General features: G+C 47.4%; 1 protein-coding gene and 1 long non-coding RNA gene across 6 annotated transcripts in view; one reads left to right on the forward strand and one right to left on the reverse strand.

Moving 5' to 3' along the window:
• The window catches only part of LOC144319960 (uncharacterized), a 150,373-nt gene extending 139,069 nt beyond the window's left edge, over positions 1-11,304 (reverse strand). For both annotated transcript variants that reach the window (XR_013385590.1, XR_013385581.1), the window contains exon 1: positions 11,230-11,304. This is a non-coding gene — a long non-coding RNA (uncharacterized LOC144319960). The remainder of the gene's footprint in view (positions 1-11,229) is intronic.
• A 276-nt stretch (positions 11,305-11,580) lies between these two features.
• The window catches only part of VLDLR (very low density lipoprotein receptor), a 35,024-nt gene continuing 20,511 nt past the window's right edge, over positions 11,581-26,093 (forward strand). For all 4 annotated transcript variants that reach the window (XM_077908430.1, XM_077908434.1, XM_077908437.1 and 1 more), the window contains exons 1-2: positions 11,581-11,730; positions 23,954-24,073. In XM_077908430.1, the coding sequence (XP_077764556.1) occupies positions 11,649-11,730; positions 23,954-24,073 (202 nt within the window). In that variant the 5' untranslated portion in view covers positions 11,581-11,648. The remainder of the gene's footprint in view (positions 11,731-23,953; positions 24,074-26,093) is intronic.

The raw sequence follows: 26,093 nt of genomic DNA on the forward strand, positions 1-26,093 counted from the left end.
TTTATTTATTCATGAGAGACACACAGAGAGAGAGAGAGAGAGAGGGAGGGAGGGAGAGAGAGAGAGAGAGAGAGAGAGGCAGAGACACAGGCAGAGGGAGAAGCAGTCTCCATGCAGGGAGCCCGACTTGGGACTCGATCCTAGGTCTCCAGGATCATGCCCTGGGCTGAAGGCAGCACTAAACTACTGAGCCACCCGGGCTGCCCCCTGCTGAGATTTCTTGAGAGAGCTAGTCAGGAGGCTGGGTCAAGATCAAGGGGATGGAGTGAAAAAAAAAAGGGGGGGGGGAGCAACTTGATTGGATGTGATTAAAATGTACTTGCAAAGCAGAAACAGGAATTTAATGGCTACAAAATAATTTGTAGAAATTATAAATTATAAAACAATAATTTGTTTGAATAACTACTGTTTTTTTTTCCCTTCAAGTTATTAACAAAAGTTCTTACAGCTGCACTCTGCTGCAAGATCCTAATCAAAACAACACAGGGAGATAGGATGTTTTCATTTCTTTTGTCAACGACTCTTCTATAAGACTCTAGGTTTTACCTAAGGTGAGCCAATGATAACACAGATACTAACTACTTGTTACCTCTTGTTTTGTTCTATCATTTTGCTTTTTTTCTGGCTTTTTTTTTTTCGCAAAAAAAAAAAAAAAGTGCCAAATGGAAGCCAATTCTATATGGCCATTTGGGAGAAAAGGAGGAGAAACCATAAAAATGTTCAGTGTGCCTTTTTGAAGCCTGTGACATAGACTTCATCAAGAGGCTTCACTTAGGTGGAGGCATCTAGCCACCTTTAGTGTCGACTCCCATCTCTCTCTGTGAGATTTATAACTCACACAATCCGGAGACACTCGCTTCAACTCAGAAAAGGTACTGATCTGTGCGTGAGCTCCTCCAAACTGCTGCAGGGGGATTATTCTCCTGAGCGTGGGGTCCACAGTCTCCTCTGGGGAGTAATGATGTCATGTTTGCAGAGTGCTTTGAACCTTCTCAGAAGAAAGGCAGTGTGCAAATTCAAGACATTCTTCACACGCTGTGTAAGACATTGCCTTCATTTTTTTCTGTTTTGTATTTAGAAAACTGCCCCTCTAGCCAGGCTACGCTATAGAAGAAAGAAGATCTTCCGTGACCTTCCCAGATTTTTCTCTTGAGGGTTCTGAATAGTCTTTATGTCAACCAGCCCTGTCTCCCTCACCTCTTTGTTCTTTCTTGGAGTCTCTGGCAAAGCCGAGAGAGAAATGAAGCAATGTAAAGACAAAAAACTAAACACCACTCCATCCTCCCTGCAGTCACTGACTCCCAGAACAGTGCCTCTCCGGAGTTCAATAAAGTGAACCAAAGAACCTGATTAAAAGATCTGTTCGTATATTCATCCCAATTCAACTTCACCAACCTGGCAGGCCTTCTAAGTATTTAAACCATAATTTTTACCCTTCGAGGTGTTTACTTCTGATGGCAGGAAAGGAATAAGTTTTGATTGCAAAGAAGGATGTTGGTGCCATTGGGGTTTTTGTGTTAAGGTGAAAAGGAAACATCAGATCTAGCGTAAATCTCAGGTATGGCTCTTCTCCCAAACCTCCTTATCCCAATTTCAGGACTATCTCCCTCTCCATCTCTATCTGTAAAAGACCTCTGATCTGCGCTTCCAAACGGCCTTCCGTTATCTTCTTCCCAAAGCATATCCAGGTCGGTTTAGGAACAAGCTCGGATTGGGGTCATTAGCCATCAATCATCCTTCCATATAAGTCAGTAACCAAGAACCACCCTTCATCTCTAGAAGGAAGCCTCTCCCAAAGGGTGAAGCTTTTTATGTTGTTCACATGCAAGAATAATCAGACGCAGCCCAGAAGAATTGCTGTAATAAATATACCTTCTGAGAGAGTTCCATTTCCCCTGGATCAGGGGAAATAATTCTTAAGATCTCAAAATAGAATGCCAACTTCTAGGAGGCGCTAATTCTATTCCCACCAAGGTTAACACAACCGCAACCTGTGCTTTGTGATCGTATCAGAGAATCAGCTGAAATCACTATTCATTTATGTTCAAAAACATACGTTCTCTCCCACACAATTTATTCAAGGGTTCCTTTAAGATTTCAGTGGAAGACCCAGCTCCTGCTGGAAGTGCTTCTCCAATTACAATGGGATCCCCTTAACTCTTTGATCTGTCTATCCGTTTACTCCCGACTTCTGACTCTGGGAATCATTAAGTGGTCTTTCCTCTCTTAGATGGCAAACTCTGTCATGCCTCATAATTGAGTGGGCACTCGATAAATGAATGCTATAGTGCTCTGAGGAATAATACACTTCCTATTGGCAGCAAATCCGAGAGAAACTTCCTTAGAAGAAAGCACTGTCAATTACCACTTAACAAGGCTGGATTTTGGCTCCCACAGAAAAACCAAACAAAACAGTAACAACTCACCCCCAACAGCAACCACATCACTATCTGGCCACTGCCCTCCTGTCACCTGGCAAGTGGCTGACCCCATAGCAGGTCCTTGTTGGTATACTGACTCATAAAGGCATGAGAATGGCGATAGGTAATCCATCACTGATAGGTAGACGCCAGCGGGGTGCCTGAGCGTCTGGCTCTGCAGAGCTTCTGGCCTCCCATGGTCCTTGGCTCTCTTACAGCTGACACATCCAGCTGGGGTGAGAGATGTCAGGCTGGGAGCAGGATGCACAGAGAGGACGGGGAGGCCATTCTGGAATCCTGGCAAGGGATTTGCCTGTTTCTTCTGCAGCAGCCCACAACTTCTCTGTCACCCTGATGGTGAAGCCTATTCCATCGTGACTACACAGTCTTCCTTCTACACTGGCCAGGCTAGAGCTTTGGGCTTGACACCAAGTGGTTCGCAATGAGAATGCGAGTCTCCTAGGAAGTTCCATGCCCCAGCCCCATTTCCAAGCTTCGTTATCAAATGGGGCTAGAGTAGAACTTGGTGTTGATACTCTGAAAAGCTCTCCAGGGGATGTGAATGTACAGGCAGGATGCAGGACCCCTGCTCTCTTTCGTTCCAACCCTCAGCCCGTACCTGCAATCCCTGTCTTTATGGGTGGCTGTTGATAACAGTAATAATAAATGTCACCTTTAGTAATAGTACCTAGCAATTCCTGAGCATTTATTATATGCCAGGCACTGTTGTGAGTGTTTTACTCATATGAATGCACTGAATTCTACTAAGAAGTGGGTGCATTTGTCATTCTTATTTTTTCAGGTGAAAACACTGAGGACATAGGGAGAGGTTAAGCAATTTGCCTCAAATTTCACAGCTAGTGGGTGACAGAGCCAGGCTTTGAACCCAGGACAACTGGGTCTAGCACCTTCCCTCTTAACCATTACCCTACACTGGCTCTCTGTCCTCATTTTTTTTTTTTATAAATTTTTTTTAATTTTATTTACTTATGATAGGCACACAGTGAGAGAGAGAGAGAGGGGCAGAGACACAGGCAGAGGGAGAAGCAGGCTCCATGCACCGGGAGCCCGACGTGGGACTCGATCCCGGGTCTCCAGGATCGCGCCCTGGGCCAAAGGCAGGCGCTAAACCACTGCGCCACCCAGGGATCCCTGTCCTCATTTTTTTAAAAAAGATTTATTTGAGAGAGAGAGAAGAAGATAACGAGTGGGGGAAGGGACAGAGAGAGAAGCAGACTCCCCACTGAGCAGGAAGCCTGACGCTGGGCTTGATCCCAGGACCCCCAAGATCATGACCTGAGCCGAAGGCAGACTGAGCCGTCCAGGCCCCCCTCCCCTCTGTATTCAATGCACAAAGGCTTTCAGATACCACAAAGATGCCCTCTGGATCCTATATGGATATAATCATCTCCCCAGATAGCGATATTTCTGATACACATATCTACTCCCATTGCACCCTGACCAAAAACCTTTTATAACTTACTAATTGCTCATGGGATAAAAATCCAAAAAATATACAAACACCTTCCTTGATGGGCCTGGACTACTCCTCTGGGATCTACTCCCACCTTCAGCCACTCTACCCTCCAACAATTCTGAATTATTAGCCGTTACTTCCATCCACCAGAGAAGCCTGAAAGCAGGCTGGAGAACCAGAAGTGCCCCCTCCACACTCTAAATATGGTTGTTGTTGGCATTAGTACTCCTTGTTAGTGCGTTTCTGAAACAATTTAGAGATGCTAAGACAAAGCCTTCCCAAAGAGCCAGCTTGGCAGGAAGAACATTCATTCAGAAATTCACCCCTTCAAGGGTACAGACCAGCAATATAACACAAATTCAGGTCATACACGTAACAAGAAAACATTAGATACATCAACTCTCCACTTCCACAAAACTAGAAGTTGAAATATGGAATTATCATGATGCAATGACATATCCTTAAAGATCTTGCTACATTACTTATAACTTACAGATTAAAATCATTGTCTGAATGAACATTGATGCTTAGCTGGCTCAGTAGGAGCCCCAAAGCCCCCATTTTCTTAGAAACTCCCACCGTAACAATGTTTTAAATGCTCTAGCACCGCATTCCAAAACGTCCTGTCAATTGCAGTCATGGCAGATGAGAACAATCCAATCTGGGGCCACTAGCTTAAGATTTAATTATGGAGAGCTCCTGGAAAATAAGGTAAACCTGGTCCAGCACTTGATTCCTTCAGTGAAAAACAGAAAACAGAACCCAACATTTGAAAAATACAGGACACCCGTGAGTTCACAATGCAACTGGACTGTGGATGTCCCATGTTGGTGTCCTCAATCCAAATGTAAACTACTTGGGGTTTGCTTTCCTCTTTCCAGGTCTATAAATCTGCCCACTACGTGCTGACAGTGCATTCACAACTGGTTTTCTACTGGGCAAGACTCAGTTTGTGCTCTCTCTTGAGCTATCAGCTAACATTCCCTGACCCTACTCATTACCTACCACATATTACAGAATCATCTGACTTCTCACTCTAGCTCAAGATATCTCAATGGTGGCACCTCTGACATTTCGAACCAGACAGATCATGCTTTGTTGTAAGGGCCTGTTCTGTGTACCCTAAGCTATTTGTCTAACAGCAGCCCTGGGCTCTATCCCCTCTATGTCAATGGTACCTGTCCCCGAGGCACAACAACTAACAATGACTCCAGATGTTGCCAAATATTTCCCAAGGGCAAGATCGGTCCCAGTCCCGAACCACTGGCCTAGCTTCATACTTACCCATTTTGGAGTTTCACTCCAACCGTAAACTCTTTACCATGTTCAGCTACATTTTTTTTCCCTGAGATTGTTCAAAAGCAGCCTGCAAAGCAGTCTTTGGCCTTGGGATTTCTAACATGGTTTTGTTAGAATGTAACCTCAGGAGGGACTCCTCTGTCCTACGTCCACATTAAGCATTTGATTTCGGTTGAGGTAGGGGTGTGGAGTTGACTTGGCCATGATGCACAAGAAAGCAGCTTAGAGACAGTCCTTCCTAGTACCTGTATTCCTTTTCACACTTCACTGCAGGCGAGGATAGGCATCTTACTTTTCCACTGGATGGTCACACACGGTGTTTTGCCTAATGCTTTATGATAATGTACACTACATCCCTCAAGAGGCCACCTGTCTCAGTCATTTACTTGTCAGTAACAGAAAACTCAATCCAAACGGACTTAGGCAACAAAGAGAATTTATTGGCTCGGGTATGTGAAAGGTCCTACAGAATCACCACTTGTAGGAAAAGCTGACCTCCACTTGGGTTGGAGGTCAAGTTTGGGTGCCATCTCTCTGTCTCAGCCTCCTCTTCTCCATGAGTCAACTGGTCTTCAAATAGGCTTCCGTCATTGTGGTACAATGACTATAGAAGCTCTGGCCCAAGGTCCATATGACATTGCTTCAAAGAGGGTGCCTTTCTAATGAAGCAGAAGTCCTGAGCTTCATCAGAACTGGACAGACTTTAGTAATATGCTTAGGGCTGAAGCATCCCACCAATGTGGCCAGGAGAAGGCCACAGGCTCACTGGTTGAGGCCCTTGAATCAATCACAGAGGCTGAGGGAGGTAAGTTATGCTGATGGGTTTTGAACAGTATTTCTCAAAGTGTGTTCCCTGACTGCTGGCATCAGCATCACCTGAGGACTTGTTATAAATACAGATTTTTTCAGGCCCCATCCCAGACTTGCTGAATTGGGAACTCTGGGCTGGGGACCAGTAATCCATGTTTTAATAAGGCTTGCAGATGGTTCTGATGGAGGCTAAAATTTGTGACCCACTGGCTTACATCATCAGGCCCTATGCCCAGAGCCTGGAGTGGGGTGAATCCCATGCATTCCACTGGGCTGTCACACAATCAGAAAAGGATACAGCAGAGGCCTCAGAAGTTAACAAAATCCTTTAAAAGGGGAAAGATCATTTCACTTCTTCCTGTGGCATGGCTATGGGGTAGAAAATGTAGTGATCAGAGCTTCAAACTAGCAACTGGTCTGAAGATTATTCCTGCTGCCCATACCGGTTAGCGTACAGGGCTTGAAGACAAGAAAACACCTAACAGTAGGGTCTGCATTTTCTGTGGGTCCCACCCCACTCACCCTGGAGAAATTGGACAAATATGTGTATGCATATTGAAAAAAGAAAGCTACTTGGTCGTTAAAACTGCATCAAAGAAGGCATTCTCTGAGAAAGTTTCTTAATCGTGGCTCATCCTGAGAATCAGCTGGAGTAAGATCACGCACAGCCCCTTGGAACAGATCCTAGACCCACCAAGCAAGGATCACCAAGGGAGGAGCTGGGAACCCGCACTTTCTGCAGATACCGCCAGGGATCCTTGTGGATTATACATGTTGAGAAAACACTGTTCTAAGAGATACATCCAAAGGGCTAGGGAGAAAAATCTCATGAAGGAATTATATGAACATTTCTGAGTGCAAATAATAGTTTCTTCCTCTTGTTTATGTGTGTTCTCCTCACTACTAGAGCCCCGAATTGTTCTTCTTCTCGACTTACCTGTTTCCCAACTACGACATTCTTCATGCCACTGCCAGAGTGGACGTTCTAGAATGCACTGGGTATCAGGGCTCCAATCGAAACTCATCCTTTCAACAGTGGTTTGTTTCCTCCAACGAAGAGAGCTAGAGGTGTTCACATGGAAGGACTCAGCTAGGTGTTCCTGCCAATATTCTATTACATGGAGACAGCAGTGGGCTCTTGGATATATTTTTTTATTTACAGAAGTAAATTAGCAAATAAAGAGTGCCATAACTGTACCAATTATAGTTATGTCAATACAATTCTGTCCCCTGAGGATAAAATTGAGTACATTTTTTAAAGTAAAGAAATAGAATATGTCAGTGTCGCTGGGTATTCAGAGTATGCTTTTTAAAAGGCTTGTTCTCTGTATTTTAGAGTTACTACTTTGTGAATCACATAACTTAATAAATTTTTTAAAATTACGAAAGCAAACAAACACAAAGGTCCATCACCCATCCTCGCCATGGCCTGCGGGATGGAGGCCGGGTGTTACCATGACATATAAGTCTTCACATAATCCAGTCCCAACCTCTCCTCCTTAGGCTTCTTCTCTACCATTAGCCCATTTGAAACCCACCCTTGAAACATCTTGTGTCGCTTGCATATTCTTGAGTACCTGATAGTTTTTTGCCTCTGCTTCCTCTGCTCACCCTGGTCTTCCTTCCCCGTTCACTCAGCACATCAGCCAAGTAATGGTGGGTAATGATGAGGTAACAAAATCCCAGTAGATGAACACAACACAGGTTTCTTTTATACTTACTCCACGTAAAGATGCTGCAAGTTTTCTCTCCAAAGACCCAGGTAGTAAATATCTTAGGCTTTGTGAGCAATATACAGTTTCTGTTCCAGATTTTCCTTCTTTGTTTTGTTAATATTTTTTTTGGGGGGGGAGGGTGGATTTTTTGTACAATCTTTTTAAAAATGTAAAAACCATTCTTATATTCCCAGGCCATCTAAAAAACATGCCACCAGCCATTTGCTGATCTCTATTCTACATGACCATTGTCAGAGAGATGTAGACAGCAGAGAAATACTCATGTAGTCATTCACACTGGGTTCATGAAGCAGTCAGATCTTGCACATTTTCTGTTATTAGACAGCAGACAAAAAGCAAGGGTCTTAATGCAAGTAATTAAATATTCAAGTCTTCAAGTAGTATCCTGTGACTTCTTACGAATAATTGTCCAAAATTTGTCCTTCAGTCCCATCCAATCATAAGGGGGGCAGAAAGTGCAACCCTACCATGTGCCCAGCAGGAATAAGAATTGGAATTACTTGGTCAGGGTGCCTGGGTGGCTCAGTGGTTGAGTGTCTGCCTTTGGCTCAGGTCGTGATCCCTGGTTCCTGGGATCGGGTGCTGTATCGGGCTCCCCGCGAGGAGCCTGCTTCCCCCTCTGCCTGTGTCTCTGCCTCTCTCTGTGTCTCTCATGAATGAATAAATAAAATCTTGAAGAAGAAGAAGAAGAAGAAGAAGAAGAAGAAGAAGAAGAAGAAGAAGAAGAAGAAGGAGGAGAAGTAGTAGTAGTAGTAGTAGTAGTAGTAGTAGTAGTAGTAGTTGGCCAAAACAATGACTCTACTCAGGTCAGCATCAATTGCCCTGGAAAGCCTTTTCTGGCACCCTTGTTCCACAGCCAGAGTAGTTACTCTTCCCCTACAATTTTATAGCACCTTGAGCATCCCCTTGGCTGTTCCTTGAGTACTGTAACTGCTATTTCTCTGCCTCCCCATCCAGATCCTGAGCTTCCTCGGGTAGGCATCTCCCTATGCCCACTGCATAGCACAGTGTCTGCCTCCCGGGGATGCTCAATGTGTGTTGCCTCAACCAATATATAAATGCGATGGACTGTGGGAGTCAATGATTGCCTCTGAATTTACCTGAAGGCTTCTGAATCTAGCAGTGTCAACCTTTCTGAGACCAGTTAGTTCAACCACACCCATCTCCACTCAGATAAGTTTCTCATTTTGGTTATTCGGTTATTTTCTGTATTAAGTTCATTTCCCCTTACAACTGTTTTCTTCAATCAATGCTTTGCAGAGAGCTGGTCCCTGAGGCCACAGAGCGTGCTGACTTGATGTGGATTAGTTTTCAGTTTATAGGTCAGGAGGCAGGCACAGAGAGGCCCAGTGATTTTCCTAAGTTCCACAGCCAATCAGAGCTACAATTAAATATTATGCTTCCTATCAATTCAACAATAAAGCTACAAGACTAATCACAGAGCCTCAGCTAAGTTCACCAACAGATTATTTATATCCCTTGGAGAGGCAGAAAGCATGCATGTTTGTCAAGTATAAGTGTATTATCATAACAGTGTTTAGCTTGGAACACCTATGCATTTATCTCTGAGAAAAAATATTAAAAACAAGCCACATTGACTGTTTATTAATGTCATGCTTTTTAATATTGATTCCACTCATCCTTCTACCACCTTTCCTCACCTGTGAAGTGACACAGCTCATTTTCAGATGGTCTTTCAGAACTCTGAGAATATTGAGGATGATGCACCCCAAAGGTTTTACCATCACACCTTAATGCCCATTAGGTGAGCAACACCTGCATGCATTTTCGCTACTAAATGGTATAAGACAAATTTGAATTCAATTTCACATGCAACATGTGTATGGCTGCTGCAGTTTGCATCAAATGTTTAACCACAGAGTAGGCAAAACAGCAATCAAAATTAGTTATAGTGCAACACTCCACCAATACAGAGTTAAGCTCCTTAATATTTATCAGTCACGAGATCCTCTGGCCCCACAAAACTGTATCCTGATCTGCAATCTTCCTTTTCTTGCCATCTCCTGGATACAGTAAGTTCCTAATAAAGATCCCATCCGATGGCTAGCCTTGACAAACACCTAGAAGAACCAGGGCAAGGAGAACATAGCTAAGCAACGCCCACCACTTCTCAGGTCCCCAAGAGAACACCGCTAGAATGTGGTCCTATCGAAACCTGTGAAGTTTGGGTCATTGGGTAAAAAAATACCTTCAGAAAAAAGAAAAAAAAACATACGTAAACCCTTTCATTTAAGAAGGAGAAATAGCTTGGTGTGCCCTCCAACTCTTGTTAAATGCTTAACAGAGCACAGCAGACAATGCACGTCAGCCAAGGGCAAGTGTGCAAGAAACATGAAGCAAACACACGTACAAAACAAATTATAGGCTCATGTGCTGCCAGGCACAAAACAAGAATCAATCCTTAATAGGAATCTTGCCTTACTTCCTTTCCTCTTAAGCCTTACAATTGGGATGTTACAAAGTGTACCAAGAAGAATAAACCGAGGTTCCCCCTTCCCCCAAACAAGAAAAGGTTAAGCTTTTAATTACAGGCCCTCAAACTATCATTCTGTGCAATTAGCAATTAACTATAATCGTTGATGAGAGAATGCAGGGCTGCCCTAGCAATTTCCCTCCTCCCAGGCTGGGTTATTTTAGTCCCGTTCCATTACAGAGAACCAACCACAAACGCGCGCACACGCGCGCGCACACACACACACACACACACACACTCTCTCTCTCTCTCTCATTTAAAAACATTTAATTTTTAGCGAAAATGGCATCTCGGCGTGCGATTGGGACAGGCACCCCGAACCCCACCTCAGAGCAGCCCAAACGTGTCGAGCCCGTCCCACTCCATCACTTGCGGGTGGAGGGAGGAGGCCCGAGGCAGACGCTACCTACCATACCAGCCTTACACTGCCAGCCTCTCTTTGGGGCGCAGGAGAGGGTGGCAGGGAGAGGGAGACTCTTGCCGCCTTTGGAAGCCGCAGGTCCCCCCGGGGCCGCCGGGCCCAGTTAGCGGCTGGTGGTGGCAACAGCAGCAATAGTTGCATCAGCGCTAACTGCTGCGGCTGCATTTACGGTCGGCGGCTGCCCTGCCGGGAGGGTACGGCAATGACTGTAGGGAGCGCACAGCTGCTGCCGCGGCAGGTTCCCTAGATCAGGAAATTAGGGCAGGCACCGGGGATTGGAGGCGAGGGCGGCGCGCGAGCCAACCAGCGGCCGCCCCGGGCCCCCGTGAGCCCCGGGCGGACACGCGGAGCAGCCGGGCCCCGGGAGCAGTCCGGGTGGTGGTGGCGGCGGCGGCGGCGGCCACGGCCACGGCCACTCACGCACGCACACACACTCGCACACCCCCTGCGCGGGCACCTGGCTGCCCAGAGCTTATGAGAGCAGCGCGTCGAGGGGACCGCGGGCTGGAGCCGCCGCTCCCCCCACGCCCCTCGCTGACCACTCCCCCTCCTGCCCCCTCCTCGCTGCTCACCCGGCAGTCGCCAGTGTGGGTGCTCCGCGGCCGGCTCGCTCCCTTCTGCCTTCTTCTGCTCACGGCTCCCCACCCCCTCTCCCTCCCCTCCCCTCCCCTCCCGTGCCGTGCCCTCCCCTCCTCTGCAGCGCCTGCATTATCTTCTGCCCGCAGGCTCGGCTTGCACCGCTGCTGCAGCCCGGGGAGGTGGGCGGGTGGGTGGGTGGGTGGGTTGGCTGGTGGGGAGGAGATTGTGCAAGTTGTAGGGGAGGGGGTGCCCTCTTCTTCCCTGCTCCCTTTCCCCCTTTCTAACTCCTTCCCCCCTCCTCCTCCCCCTCCCCCCTCCCCGCCCCCACCTCCTTCCTCCTTTGCGAAGGGCTGGTAACTTGTGCGGAGCGAGCGGCGGCGGCGGCGGCGGCGGCACCATCCAGGCGGGCACCATGGGCACGTCCGCGCGCTGGGCGCTCTGGCTGCTGCTCGCGCTGTGCTGGGCGCCCCGGGAGAGCCGCGCCACCGGAGCGGGTGAGTGAGGACGCGCCCCTCCGCCGGCTGCCCGGGCCCGAGGCGCGGGTCTCCTTTTGCGCCCCCCCCCCCACCTCCCCACCTCCTAGGAGGCGCCTCTGCGCTCCGCTCGCCGTCTTTCCCTCCCAACCCCGGTGGCGCCTCTGAGCAGACTGTCAGCGCCGCGGCCACGGGGAGCCGGGCTGGGGGGACAGTGGGATTGGGGGTGTCCTGAAGCCTCGTCTGAACTAGGCGTCCTTCCCTTCACTCTGTCCCCCGAAGCCACTGCTTTGCGTCGTTTTCACCCCGCTCGGCCGGGGCTGGGGCATGTGGGCTTCCGCGCACCGAACAATGGTTCTGTCTGCGCTGCCGGGCGGAGTGTTAGGAAGGAGGCAGAGGGCCGGGTCGGGCCGAGCGGTGCGCGGGAGCCGGGGCCGCGCTCCTGGGACCGGCGGGGGGCGGGGGCGGGCGACGGCGGGCGCCTCCGGGGGCGCGGGGCGCAGGTCCCGGCGGCGAGCCCCCGGCGCGGTGAGCGGGCTCACGATCGATGGGCGGCAGCCGGGAGGCTCCAGGGAGCCACTACAAGTGCGCAGCCTGCGCACCCGGACTGCGACCTCCCGGCGCCCGGTGGTCTCCTGGCGTGCGGGTCAGAGGACGAGTGCGGCTTCCAGGAGGACTCCCCACGGGTGTTCCTCCCCTCCTACCTTGCCCCTCCCCGCCCCCCTCGCGCCGTGTTTGTAAACCTCTCGGGTCTCCCGTGGAGCTGAGCGGGGGGAGGAGGGGAGCGGAACCAAGACTTAATCAGGTTAGTTTGCTGATCTTCTGTTCCCGGTGAGATTTCCTCGAGAGGAATGGAGTCCTAATCTAGCGACTGTGTAATTAGCCTTCATTCCAGACAATAGATCAAAGGGGGTAGCGCGAGGGCCGGTGGGGGCGGCGGCGACTACGGTGGTGCCCGGGGCTGCCGCACTGGGCCCCGGAGCCCTGTCCTCAGCCGGCCTCCCGGCTGGAGAGCGCAACTTTCCCGGGCAGGGACGGGCAGCCCTTCTGGGGCTCGGGCCAGAGTGCCGGCGCGTCCCCGGTGCGAGCTTGACAGCACGCGGAGGGGTGGCGGGTCCGGGGGGCGGGGCGGGGGGGCAGAGAGCGGCCGCCCCGAGTACCCCTCCCGAGTGCGAGCTCCGGCCGCGGGGGGCTCAGGAGGCCCGCCTGCCTGCAGTCACGTGTCTCCCGAAACGGCCAACTTTCAAGTGTGCGGTCCGGTCCGGCAGCCTCCCGGGCGGGGGTCCGGGGGTTCGCAGCCTGCCATGCCCCCGGCCCTTTGGCTCCGCTGTCCCGAGCGAGCGTGTGAAGCTGGGACGGGCTTCTCTGCCCTCTGCGATTGGCTGGCCGCCCGATCACGTTTGGGCTGGTCACATGGCTCCGCGAACTCGGACGGTCGCAGCCCGAGCAGGAGTATCTGTAGGGGAACGCAAGGCGCCCCACAGCCTCCTTCGCACTGTCCCCTCCCGTGCTCTCCCCAACCTGGACTCCTCGAAGAAGGCGAGGCCTGGAGAGAGCCTCTGAGGTGTGACCACAAAGCTAAGAGCCTGGGGGAGCCTTGCCCGCAAGAATTTTCAGACTGGAACATTAATCATTAATGGATGAGCAATACTAACTTATTAAATGATTTCTCAGGATCGTTCCATGACTTGCATGATACTTTTCATAACACTTCAAGAGACTAAGGTGTACCAGAAACTACGGATAACCGCCCTGGAGGTGGGGGGAGAGATTTTGTTTTTGCTGTATGTCCTCCTCCTCCTCCCTGTTCTTTTAGTTTAACAGGTAGGAACTTTCCGTTGGAGGCGAACTTTATCCTATAGAGTGCTGGGAATGCCCTTGAACTCATGAAATGAGTTAGTTGAAGCCATATGGTCACCTTGTATTAGGTAGGTGAGGGTCCCTTTTGCTCTACGTCACATGTGAAATATGTGACATGCCATGAAGAGTGACACACCAAAGCCCAGGCAAGACTTAAATTCTTCAAAGGAAAGGAGGCACATCATTTTTCAACTGGACAGACTCTGGGGTTGGCTGAGGAGGTAGTGACCTTACGCCAACCCAGACTGGCTTTGGTCTGAAGTTCAAAGCGCCAGGGTATATGGGCTGACTTTCTGGCCCTGGTTTTGTGTGCATCCCTTCTTCCCAACCTCTCCTCCCCCAAATGTGCTCTTGGTACTGGTCTAAAATAGGACCGGGCAGGGATGCTCTAAGATCCCGTCTAGAAACTTAGATCGGTCTAACTACAGAAGCTAAAACTCAGTGGTGTAGTATACCTGACTGCAAGTCCCTGGGAATTCTAGTACGTTTTCCATCAGCCTAGGTAGTCAGGCTCAGGATGTGGGGTACCACACAGCATCATTAAAGCCAGAGCCTAGAAAAACCAAGGTTTTATGAGGGCTTTTCAGAGATGGCTAGCACCTAGCAAAAGAGTAGACAGAGACTTCTCTTACTGTGGGAGTAGGTTTGTAAAATGAGACCTGGAGGGATAGGAGACAGGAGGGCAAGGAGAAAATAAACTTGACCCACCCCATAGCACCAAGGGAAAGTATGGCAGTGATCCTGATCCCCGTTGAGGCCAAAGAATGAGCATGTGAGCCTGGACTCTTTAAACAAGGATCACCAGGCAAGTGACAGCTTCCTGAAGTCTGAGCAATCGGCCTGTTGCTTGCTACATGTGACATTTAGCTATAATGTCTGTCCTGTGTTGTTTTGATTCTCTGCTTTTACTGCTGGTGTCCCCACATTCCTAATGCATGTGTAAAGGCCAAGTTCAGTAGAGCAGCCAAATATTAAGACTTTACCATGATCGACTGCATATTTAAGCAGTAAGCCTTCCTAGCAAGGTAATTACGGCAGTCTCTGTGCTTAAAAGAAGTGAAGTCCTGATTGAAGTGTTTCTGCCTTTCATAAAATTGAATAACGATAAATTTGATTTCACTTGAGCAGTTTTACTACCATTTTAGAAGGGACAAAAAGTAGTTACAAGCCCCTTCTATTCCAGAAGTATCAAACTGGTGAGACTTCACAAGAGCTCCCAGAGTAGAACATGGCCATAATCAAGGAAACAGGCAGCTCCCAGCCACACGGCTTTGAGTTTTGACCCAAAGACCAGAAAACTCAGAGCACAGCATAGACATACAGACAACTCGTGTTAAAAAAAAAAAAATATCTAGACCATTTTCTATTTCTTACAGAGTGTGAATGAAGCTGGCTTTTTTGGTAGAAGGAAAAGCAACCAAGTATAGGCAGTTACCTACTTGACTTTAAGTCATAGTTAAATTTACTTTGGATACTGACTGTTCTTTGGAAAGCCACCTTCTCATACCAGCCTATGAGAAATCAAATGCCTCCAAGGGTTATGATAAGGTCTGCAATGACATTGATGATAAATGTACCTGCCTTAGGAGAGTCAATCAGGGCCGGGCTCTCCAGAAGGCTAGTTAATAGACTCAAAGTGCTTAGTATGTTCCCTTCTACTGTAAGTTAATCTCAAGAGAGTACTTAGGGTACAAGGAGACTACTTCCAAGACCAAAGGTCCAAAGATACCTTCTGCAAAAGTGATGGATGAGATGTACCTGTTGAATAGAAGTGGTCCAGGAACAGATTTTTGTGCCCATCTAAAGAATTTTTAGCTAGCAAATTTGAAGACTGGTAGCTTTTAAGCTTTCAGACGGAGTGTGACATAGCTCTAGCAGAATCTTGTTTGATGATTTCACTGTGTATTTTCCAATGTGAATCGGTGTCTCCTTGCTAAGCTGTTCTGTTGGCTTAGCAATAAAAACTCTAAGTGTAGTTGATGCCACCTCGTTAGATAAACTAGCCATGCTGCAGGAACTAAATGAGAGGGCAGGTGATACTGTAATGTTAGCATCCTTTTTCCTTCATGTGATGTGTCCTAGGAAAGCTTGGGCCTGCTGGTTATTTGTGGGCTCAAATTCAGCAAGAGCATGCCTCCTGGGTGCCATGAGATTAAGGATAGAGATTATGCCAAAAAAAAAAAAAAAAGGCTTAATGTTTGCTTGGGGAGCCTTTGACTACTTTGTATTTTAAAACTGCTCGGGGGGGGGGGGGGGCGTTAGGGGAAAGGTATGAACGCTCTTACATTTAAGAGGCAGAAAGTTTAAGATGGGACCATTGGCTGGAGTGGTTGATCTTGCCACCAGCGTGGGCCTTTTGGATTGGCCCTACTAGCTAGGAGCCTTTATGTATACACATGTAATTTTAGGGGGTGGAGGTGGGGTGGAGCTTGCAATTAGCCAAGCAAGAGAGATGATAAAACCTTGATGATAGACATTTGTGGATTACTTCACGTGCTTATATGTTATAACCTAATACTTCCCCTAACTCCAACATTTGCAAGTTACTTCACATGTTAGAACTTTATTCTTTTCCCCCCAAATGCTCTGACTTAATAGGGTTCCTATTTTATAGACTGCCTCTAATCTTTCGTTTTCCTAAGAAGGCTTCCCAAAATCTGAGTTATTAACTGATCTGTAGGTTCACTAAATAGGTGGTAGATTGATGTCAACATTCCTTATACTTCTGCTTAAAACCACTTGACGACCATCTACTGAGCATCTAACCATGAGCCACTTGGCAGCACCAAGCATGGGGAGGACACAGTAACTAGGCAGGTGGTCCTCTCTTTCATGGCATTTGGTCTAGTGGGGAAGTCAAATCAAGAAATCAAAGTTCGCCTGGAATAGAGGCTCTGGAGAGGAGTGAGCAGATCCAGTATTTAAGCCTTAATCATAAAAGAGGCAGACAGCGGCTGAAGGTTGCTGGAGTTCCCACTTGCTACCTGTGTTACAGAATACAATGTTTCCCAACTGTCACCAAGAACTCAGACTCTCATGTGACAAAGTCAGATGCTATTCCATCTCCACAGATGATCTTACAAAAGTGATCAGATTCCAGCAACCATGGGTTGCTGCCAACATTACTAAAGAGCACTAAAGCAGGTCCCAAGTGAAATCCAAGTCTTACACATCAAATTTCTAACTCTACCAGTTAGCTGCCGCTACTGTTCCCTGTGCACTGGAACCTCGCTCTTCACAGGAAAATGAGGCCAGATGTACCTACAGTGACGTACTCACTGTGATAGATAAGTGTGGGAAAGCACACAGTTTTTATATTATCAAGTGGCACAAAGATGATGTGAAGGTACCCCCATGGGCATAAGGAACAATGGACTTTATAACATAGAGCCTTTCAGAATATTCTAGTTGGTCAAACAACTGGTCATGTGTTTCAAGTTCAGGAAAGCTGGAAGGAATGCTTTGGAAAAAGTCTATAGTTCAAACCAGCTTTATCAGTGAACTAATGAATCAGTTGATTCATCCAGGAATACTCACTAGTGCCCAAAGATACTGGAGATGTCAGGAACTTGGTCCCAAGTTACAAAGATAAATTCTAGGCCCTGCCTTGGGGTAGGGTGAGGGGGACCTCCACTTGTAGAGATGGAAACAGGCAGGGAGGGCAAACACCTCAGTACACGGCAACTGTGTGACCATCAAGAAGCAGCCAGACCACACTTGGTGGGTCAGGAAAGGAATAGAGGGCCTCCTTCAAAGGGAGACATTTGTGTATACAGGAGTGACAGGAGCAAACTGAGACAGATCAATAGTGAGGACACAGGCCTGGGGCAAGTGGGGCTGGGGGCATCCCTGGGTGTACTCTGAGCCAAGGGCTGGTGGGAAGCAATAGGGAAAAGTTGGGGGGAAATGGGTAGGGAACCAGACTCGGCCCTTGAGCCAGTGAGAAACCTAGAAGTGATCCCATCATTGGCACTTCAGGCCGGTCTAGGTGGCTTGGGTCACCATCTTGATTTGGATGGTTGATGTGGCAACCTGGAGGAAGAAGGAACAGATCAAGGGAGGGATGAGAGCCCAGATGGAGCCAGGGATGGATGGCAAAATATCAGGGGAGAAGAACCTGGCTCTCCACGGGACCAACCTCCATAGGTTGGAGGAAGTGATGGAGCCCCCCAAGGATAGGGGCTTCTGGCAAAGAGAAGACAGGCTTTAGAAGAACCTCTTTACCATGTAGCCCTGTTAAGGCATCTAGATAAATTTTTCCTACCTAATGGGTACAGAGGCTTTGCCTCATGCTGTCACCATGATTAATGTCCGTTGTAAGAATGGCACTGAGCACTTGTGCCCATCCAGCGGTGGGTGTGCAGGCTTATCGGGGTAAGAACTATATATTCCACCCTGAAAAGGACATGGTCACTTCCACTGAGGGTAGAATCTTAGCCTCCTAAACTTTGGGCAGTGGTTTCAAAGTGTGGTCAGGAACCAGCAGTGTCAATACCATCTGGGAACCCAAGAAAGGGAGCTCTGTCCCCACCCTGCTCCAGCTGAATCTGAACCTCTGTGGGGGGGTAGGCCCAGCAGGTGTTCCAACAAGCCCTGTGGGGATTCTGATGCCAATGAGAATAAGAGCACCAGGGACCTAGCATCTGCCTCCCATAGAAACTGTAAGTTCGAAAATAGTGAAAGAGATTATAGAGAAAAGGAGAGAAAATGAGTGGGGAAAATCAGAGAGGGTGACAAAACATGAGAAACTTCTAACTCTGGGAGATGAACAAGAGGTAGTGGAAAGAGAGGCGGGTGGGGGGATGGGTGACAGGCATTGAGGGGGGCACTGACGGGGGCACTTGACAGGATGAGCACTGGGTGTTATACTATATGTTGGTAAATTGAACTCCAATTTTAAAAATACATAATATTAAAAAAAAAACTCAACTTCGCAATATGCCTCGATTTGACTGATGTATCCTGGACAAGACAACCAAGCTGTGTAGTCCTTCTAGAAAAAACCCCGCTGAGGATACTCTAGGCTTTTTAAATTTTATTTTATTTTAATTAAAATGCGGCAGGGAAGGCTGTCTTTTGATAATAAGACTGTGTTAGGACAGTATCATCTTGACGGGTGAAACTACCTACCTCATTCTGGATTGATTTAAACTGACTCTGTTACCCAAGTTACCAAAATCAACAGAATATTTTAAGGGGAAGTAGTCCTGCATTAGATGCTTTAGATTCTGTGCATGTTCAGCAGTGTAGTATCTGAAGCCAGGCCACCTGGGGTTCAAATCCTCATTCTGTACAGGCTGATCCTGGGCAAGCACTGTACTTCCCTTCTCTGTCCTCTCCTTACCTGATACATAAAAGGGGAACAGTAGTACTCAGAGTGGAGGATTTAGAATTCAGATGAATTAAAAGACTGAAGGCTTAGAGCTGTGTTTGGCAAATAATTTTGAAAGCTTATTTACCTATGATTCTTAAGATCATCTCAATCTGATGTCAGTGGGACAAGTGAACTCTAAGATTCACTTATTTCAGCGAATCAGAAGGATTGACCAAAGTATTTCTTTTTAAGATTATTTATTTATTTATTTATTCATGACAGAGAGATTGAGAGAGACAGGGGCAGAGACACAGGCAGAGGGAAAAAAGCAGGCTCTGTGCTCAGTGGGGAGTCCAATGCAGAACTGGATCCCAGGACCCTGGGATAATGATCTGAGCTGAAGGTAGATAGATGCTCAACCACTGAGCCACCCAGGTGTCCCTGGCCGAAGTATTTAACAGCTTTCAGGCAGTTCTTAGAAGTGCTTTAGAGCCTGACAGTAGGGCCGGAACACAACCTCCGTGCCCGACAGCTCAGGCTGTCTGCCTGCCTTCCTCTCACTAACTAACCTCTCCTGAGAGAAAACCACTTTGCTGACTCGCAAGTCTGCTTATCCTAAAATGAGTTTTAGCCTATGAATAGAAAGATTGGCATTAAAGAAGAAGCAGAAGTGTGACTAAAAATAAATGCCCTTGGCGGCCCCAGAAGTGGCCAAACAAGTGGACTAAAGACATTCCTGTAGATAGCACCCATATCTCAAGCAAGGAGGAGAGGGAGAGGCCCCTGAATCCTGGGCCCCGCCAGTCCCAGGAGAGTGGCAGCCTGAGCCTCTCTGTGCTGGTTCAAGTTCAGGTCTGAGCCTGATACTCAGAAACCTCCCCGTACCCTGGGCAGCCTGGAGCCCTCTAGGGAAAAGTGCAGCCTACCATGAAGGCTTGGTATCTACTGTGAGGTCTATGCAGTTTCCCACTGACCCATTAAAACTTGCAGGGACAGTCAGGCAACAGTAGGCTGACATCTATGTGCATTTAAACCCCTGAGTTTTGGGACGCCTGGGTGGCTCAGTGGTTGGTTGAGCATCTGCCTTCGGCTCAGGGCGTGATTCCGGGGTCCAGGATCAAGTCCCCCATCAGGCTCCCTGCAGGGAACCCGCTTCTCTGTGTCTCTCATGAGTAAATAAATAAAATCTTTAAAAATAAAGACATAAATAAGCCCCTGAGTTTTTTGGAGCCACTGAACTGCCAACATGTCTGGGCAGCAACGTTCACTCTTGAGGTGAGCAAGGCTCCTGGGACAAGGCGCCTTAAGGTCAGTTTGCAGGGTCTGATTCTGCCTGGGCAAGTGACAGAATGAGCAAGTTAGTCCTTGGCATGGGTGGGCCTTCTTTCATTACAAAGGTAAATAGCTGTGACTAGGTACATATGTGACTACATACAAGTGACTTCCGACCCCCTGACCCAGAGGGGCAGGGATAGTTATTCTAAGTATTAGAGCTCAAAGAAGATCCAGATCAAGGCCAATGGTTTGATTTCTTAAAGCAACAGGAAGAACCCTTTTCAAATTCTTTCACAAAACTCAAGTATTGATAAAGAAAGCCTTCCTGGCTGAAACAGGCAAAACACCCAGGTTCCCCGCTATCATGGCCTTTCCTCCACCCACCCCCAACTTTAACCACCCTTTTGGCACTAAGGCATTCCTATGAATCCCCATGGCTTTGAGGAACCTGCTAAAAACCACATTGACTCTCAGCTGTTCACCTTTCTGGGCAGATAGATCTGGAGATATTGGCTGCCTAGAGCTTCTACTCCTAGGGTTATTGTTTGAGGCATCAATCCATGTCTTAGCTTAGCCTAAAGATTAAAAGCACCTTGGGGGAGAGAGGAGGATGCCTGGGTGGCACACATGGTTGAGCCTTCGACTCTTGGTTTCAGCTCAGGTCATGATCTCAGGGTCAGGAGATCGAGCCCGGCACTGGGTGCTTGGTGCAGGGTCCGCTTGGAACTCATTCACCCTCTCCCTCTGCCCCTCCCTTCCCATGCTCTCTCTAAAATAAATCAATCAATCTTAAAAAGAAAGAAAAAACAAATAAAAGCACGTCGAGTGTAGACGATTTCAAGCTCAACTGTTCCCTTTACGAAAGTAGACTTAAGGGTCACGGATGAAAATAGCCTATAGGTCCACAATCCTGTAATCCCCCAAAGGCTGTGGAAATCAAAAGCTCCTTAACTTGTTTGGTGCTTTCGGTTCTCCTGGAGCTCTGTACGGCCGTGTTCCCAGCCGAGCACCAGAGGCGAGATGGAGAATCTTTTTGAAACTTTGACGGAACACCCACAGCATTGCAGTCTGGCCGCGGTCCCAGTACGGGATCCAGCCTCGGAGCTCTGGCCGCCCTGCACCAGGCGGGACGTTCAACAGAAGCCAGGGCCACATTCTGCCCAGGAGCAACCTCATAACCGAATGCTTAGATAATAAGAAACTGAGGCATGGCCATCAGGCCTACGGTCTTACCTCTCTTTAAAGAGAGGGTCCCGTATGAGGGCAGCTAGCCAGCCTTAGCCACCGCCACCTCCACCCCCACCCCACTCGTCCTGTGAAGGAGCAACAGCATTCAGTAGCTTTCTCCACTTCTAACCTCCATCGCTTCCCCCCTCATAATACAGGGTCACGTGTGTGTCCCAGTAAAACACAGTTCCAGGACTGTTGGGCAGAAGCTTGGGGGGAGTGGAAATAGCTCAGATAAGAAAAGGTAGACATTAAATTCCTTTTTGTCTTAAGGAATTGGAATAAAACACTGAGAAAATGCTTATGCTTGTCCTGAAAGTCTGCTTAGGATCAACTCTGGAAGCAGTGCTGCTGGGATCTTACTCTCATTTCTTACTGCTGATCGTTCCTTTGCTGCCATGATGTTCAGAGACCCTCCTGGAGGTGCTGGGGCACTAAACGCCAGCCTGATTTCACCTGTGTGCCTGTATTTGATCCCAGGCCAGCTTGCATGTCTAGGAAATCTCTAGCTTCCAAAGTCATTTTTAAGATCTTCCAGGTCCTAACCTTGAAGTGGAAAACCATCATTTGACACCTACTTCTGTGTCCCTGTCCAAGTCTGATTCTATGCTGACCTTTTTATGCTTTATAGGCTTTACCTTTACCTACAGTGTAGGTGTCAGTGTCTGAATTTTTGTCTCTTTTTCACTGAACAACCTTTGGTACCTCAAACCTTTAAAAAAAAGTTCAGAGCCTCCATCGTACCCTAACTGGAGCCTGACTGTTCTAACTAGACTTCTATTGATGTTGTTTGACGACAAACTGTTCATCTGCTACTTTCACATTAAGTTCTCTAAATAAGTTCTTGCCACTCCCACAGCCCTCAAAGGTAGTAGGGATAGAGAACTAAAGCCAGAGGCCCCTGCAGCAGATCCCCCCAGCAGCGAGAACACTGAGAGGCTGCTGGAAATATAGGGATGGATGGGGGAGGCAGCTGCTTCTCTGCTTTGGTTGAACAGTATAAAAGCCAGCTGCTGACTTCCCCCAACAACCTCTACCCTTCTCAATCCCTTATATCTTATGCCAATAAGATATTTGTGAAATGAACAAATGTTGTGAAATATAGGTAGAAAGTGCCGTCAGATCATACTGCTTTGTATCTGGGTCCCACCTTAACCAGACTCTTGGGAGCAGAGTGGTACACACAGCTTATGAATACATTCAGTATCTAAGAATGGAACCACACCCATGTGGTAAACCTGACTTGGACTGAATTCTAATCTCCCTGGGAATTAGCCACAAAACATAGACCGCCCCCAGATAGGAGGGGCTAGCTGATAGTAGGGAGGCCAACGGGAGTATTGTATACCAGGCACAAGAGTTCCAGTCTGTGCTTGTCACTGTAGTGTCTGTCTTTAGGCCGGCATGCCACAGCTGCAGATGCTGGAAGGTGGCAGGAAATCTGCTTGGAGGGCCTGCCTAAGTAATCTGCACGAGCCATAGGGCACCCCTGGTTGTCCTGAATATTAGCAGTATATTTCTATTAAGCAACCAGATCGTTGGCCTTTTAGCTCAAAGAAATCACATCCTCCAGAAGAGCACATGTACTAATGGTAGGAAACACCTGAATGTTAGCTGTCCCATGCCAGGCAAAAACGAAAAAAATAACAAAACTAAGTGTTCTACTTACAAGGATTAGTTCATACCACTGTGTGAATTAAATATCCATACATCGAGTGCAGGAAAATAGAGATTCAGAGAAATAGAATCTGGGTCTGTGATGCTCCCTCACTTTGTTTTTCTTCTGTTGCTAAAAGTGATCTCCCTTTACCTCTCAACTATAGCTTCTTGATTTTTATCTTTGAGCTGTTTTGTAAGCATGTCTTTTTCTAATTAGACCTCAGATTTTAAAATGAGGACATTAAACCTCTGTCCTGCCCCCTCTTTGCTATCATTCTTTCTAAGTCTCCCTGAGTTTACTTGTAATAGAGGCATCATCCATGAATAACAGTACCAAATGTGATCAAGAAATGCCATTAAAGGGTTAGAATTTGGCTGATTACAGTTCCACAAGTGAGTTAAACACATGAGGGAAATGAGTCCAGGGGCAAGTGAGTCCAACCTAACTCCCCATGGTCTCTGGGAAATCTGGATTCCTTCTATCTTGGTCTGGCTCCATTGGCCCAGGATCTCTATTCCAGCCACCATGCCCAATTTTCAGGATCCAGAAAGGAATAAAGGAAAGGATAATGGGTCCCCAATCCCTTTGAGGATATTTCCCAGAAGTTCTATTTATCATTCTATTTATATTCCATTAACTAGATCTTAGGCCCACCCATGGCTGTGCCTCACTGCAAGAGAAGCTGGGAAATCTAGTCTTCTCCAGATGGCATTTGCCCAGCAAAGAATTCAATCACTGCCTGTCACTGCCCCAATGCCCACCCTGCCCTGGCCCCTAGAATGTTCTAGCCTGCTGAGCCTGCAGCTCTCCCTTTGAGAAGGACCATGTCCATGGGTTTTGGGTAACTTGCAGCTCTAACTTCCCATGCTTGTATCCCAACTTAGCTAAGTGCTCCCTCCTGATTTTAGGAAGAAAAGCCAAATGTGAACCCTCCCAATTCCAGTGCACAAATGGCCGCTGTATTACATTGCTGTGGAAATGCGATGGGGATGAAGACTGCGCTGATGGCAGTGACGAAAAGAACTGTGGTGAGTAAGGAGCCTTGCAGTGTCCCTCACGAGGATGCATGCACGTCACTAAGTGTGATCTTAGCTTCTTAAATGTTTCGAGGTTCTGAAAATAGAATCCACTCCTAAGAGTTGCCTTGACTCCAGGTCCCAAAAGTCTCTACATCTTGGTCTAGAGGAATTTAGTTGAATGTTTGACATGGGACTACCAGCATGAGTGTGGAATGTTGAAGATCAAGTGGAGGTCCTTCCAAATGACAGGACCTGGTTTGTCAGAGGTCAGGCAAACATTCAGTATAGGAAGCTAGGAGAGGGGGCAGGAGGACCAGAAGTAGAGACAGGAGCTTGCTTAGAACAGACCTTCTTTTTGTAATTCTCAAAAAGCTCTGATAGCGCCCCCCAAAGAAAGTAAGTCATGAACAGTAAGAAAACCCCTCAGGTTTCAGGGGGTTAATAAACTCCTGGCTTTGAAACTACGGGCCCCTGCCGATCACAGATCAGATAAGTATTTTTAATAATTGCCGACAATAGATGCTAATTCTAAAATGGTAGGCAGGGTAAAAGACATTCTTTCCCCCAGAGAATGGGGATATACCGTCATACCCATCGATCAACGTCATCCAGAGATCATTGTGAGAAATGCCTCATGTTGAGCCTGAATAGCTGAGAACTACGTGTCAAGGTGGCATTTAGGCTACCTTGAATACATGCTGAAATTTTTTTTTTTGATCCCTTTGTTCTGTGTCAGAATCTTGAAACAAGATTGTGTGTGAATGTTGGTGACAACATTGTCATTTGCCTTTTAATGGATGTTATTGAAAGATGTCTACAAACTAGAAATACAGAAGAAAAACAGAAGCTAAAGGTAGATTGCATCAACTGCTGTCTTGTTATGCCCTTACCTGCTTCTTCATGCGTCATTACAAAAATGGCATAGCGTAAGCATCAGGGCAGGTGGTCTTATGCTTGAGCTCGCTGGAGCAGTATCGTGAGTGTTTGCACACCAATATGTGGATTAGCAGCCCATTTAGAAACCTAGGATGTCCCTTCTACAATCTCAGGGAAGAAGCATCTCCAGTCTCAGGACCAACAGTAGTCCTCCGGGCACTACTTTGCCATCGTGTACGTTCTAACGCTGGGATTTTAATCTACTCTACAAGACATTGAGTTCATGTCACTTCTAGGTTACCTAGGTAATAGAATTCCCTCACGAAATCTCTCACTGGAAGGACTCACTATTGGCACCTCCTCTCTTGGTGTAAGTAGTGATTCTTCCTCAATTCTAAAGTATGTACTTGGCAAAGCCCATTGTTCTTTCTTAGAAAGTAATCATTCTCTTCATGTTTCAGAAGCCTTCTCTGACCATCTGACTAACTTGGTAGCAACTAACCTGGGTCATCTTAGGAATCACCCCTGGCTTTTCCTAAAGTAGTCTCCACCTAAGTAACTGCTAGACACACGGCAGAAGGGTTTGCAAGAGTGAAGGGGGGATATTTATGTACTGAAAATCACTCCAGGTGGAAAAAATTAAATAAATTCTTGGCCAGAATTGGTCTCTGCCTCCAAGATATGAAGGTATAGAAGGAAAGTGGGAACACTGCTCAGGGTAGCTCTGCATACTTATTTTGAGATGTTCCTCCCTAGAAGGGAAAAGCTGCACAATTGCTTAAAACTCATAAAGCCACACTTCTTATTTTTCCTGTGCAACCTCTTGGTAGTGAACTGGGCTGCAGTTTCAGCAGGGCTGTTTCTTTCAAGCATGTCCACCAGCATTCTTAGTCAACTACAGCTTAGAATCCAGAGCCATGTGTTTCCATCAGCCCCATGGAACTCATTCTTTTACAAGTGTGAGGCTGACCTGATTAATGAGTAACTTAGAGACTCTGAGTGGGTAACTGTTAGTTCTCTTCCCCTTTGGCACACCTACACTGCTATCCATCTCTCAAGGCCCCATTCGAATAGACTTTCTTTACCCTCCCAGTCTGTATTCAGAATGGAAGAGAGATGAACTCTAGAAAGCTTCCATCACTATTTATCTTTT

Source organism: Canis aureus, chromosome 1, assembly GCF_053574225.1.
Source record: "Canis aureus isolate CA01 chromosome 1, VMU_Caureus_v.1.0, whole genome shotgun sequence".
Classification (NCBI taxonomy): Eukaryota; Metazoa; Chordata; class Mammalia; order Carnivora; family Canidae; genus Canis; species Canis aureus.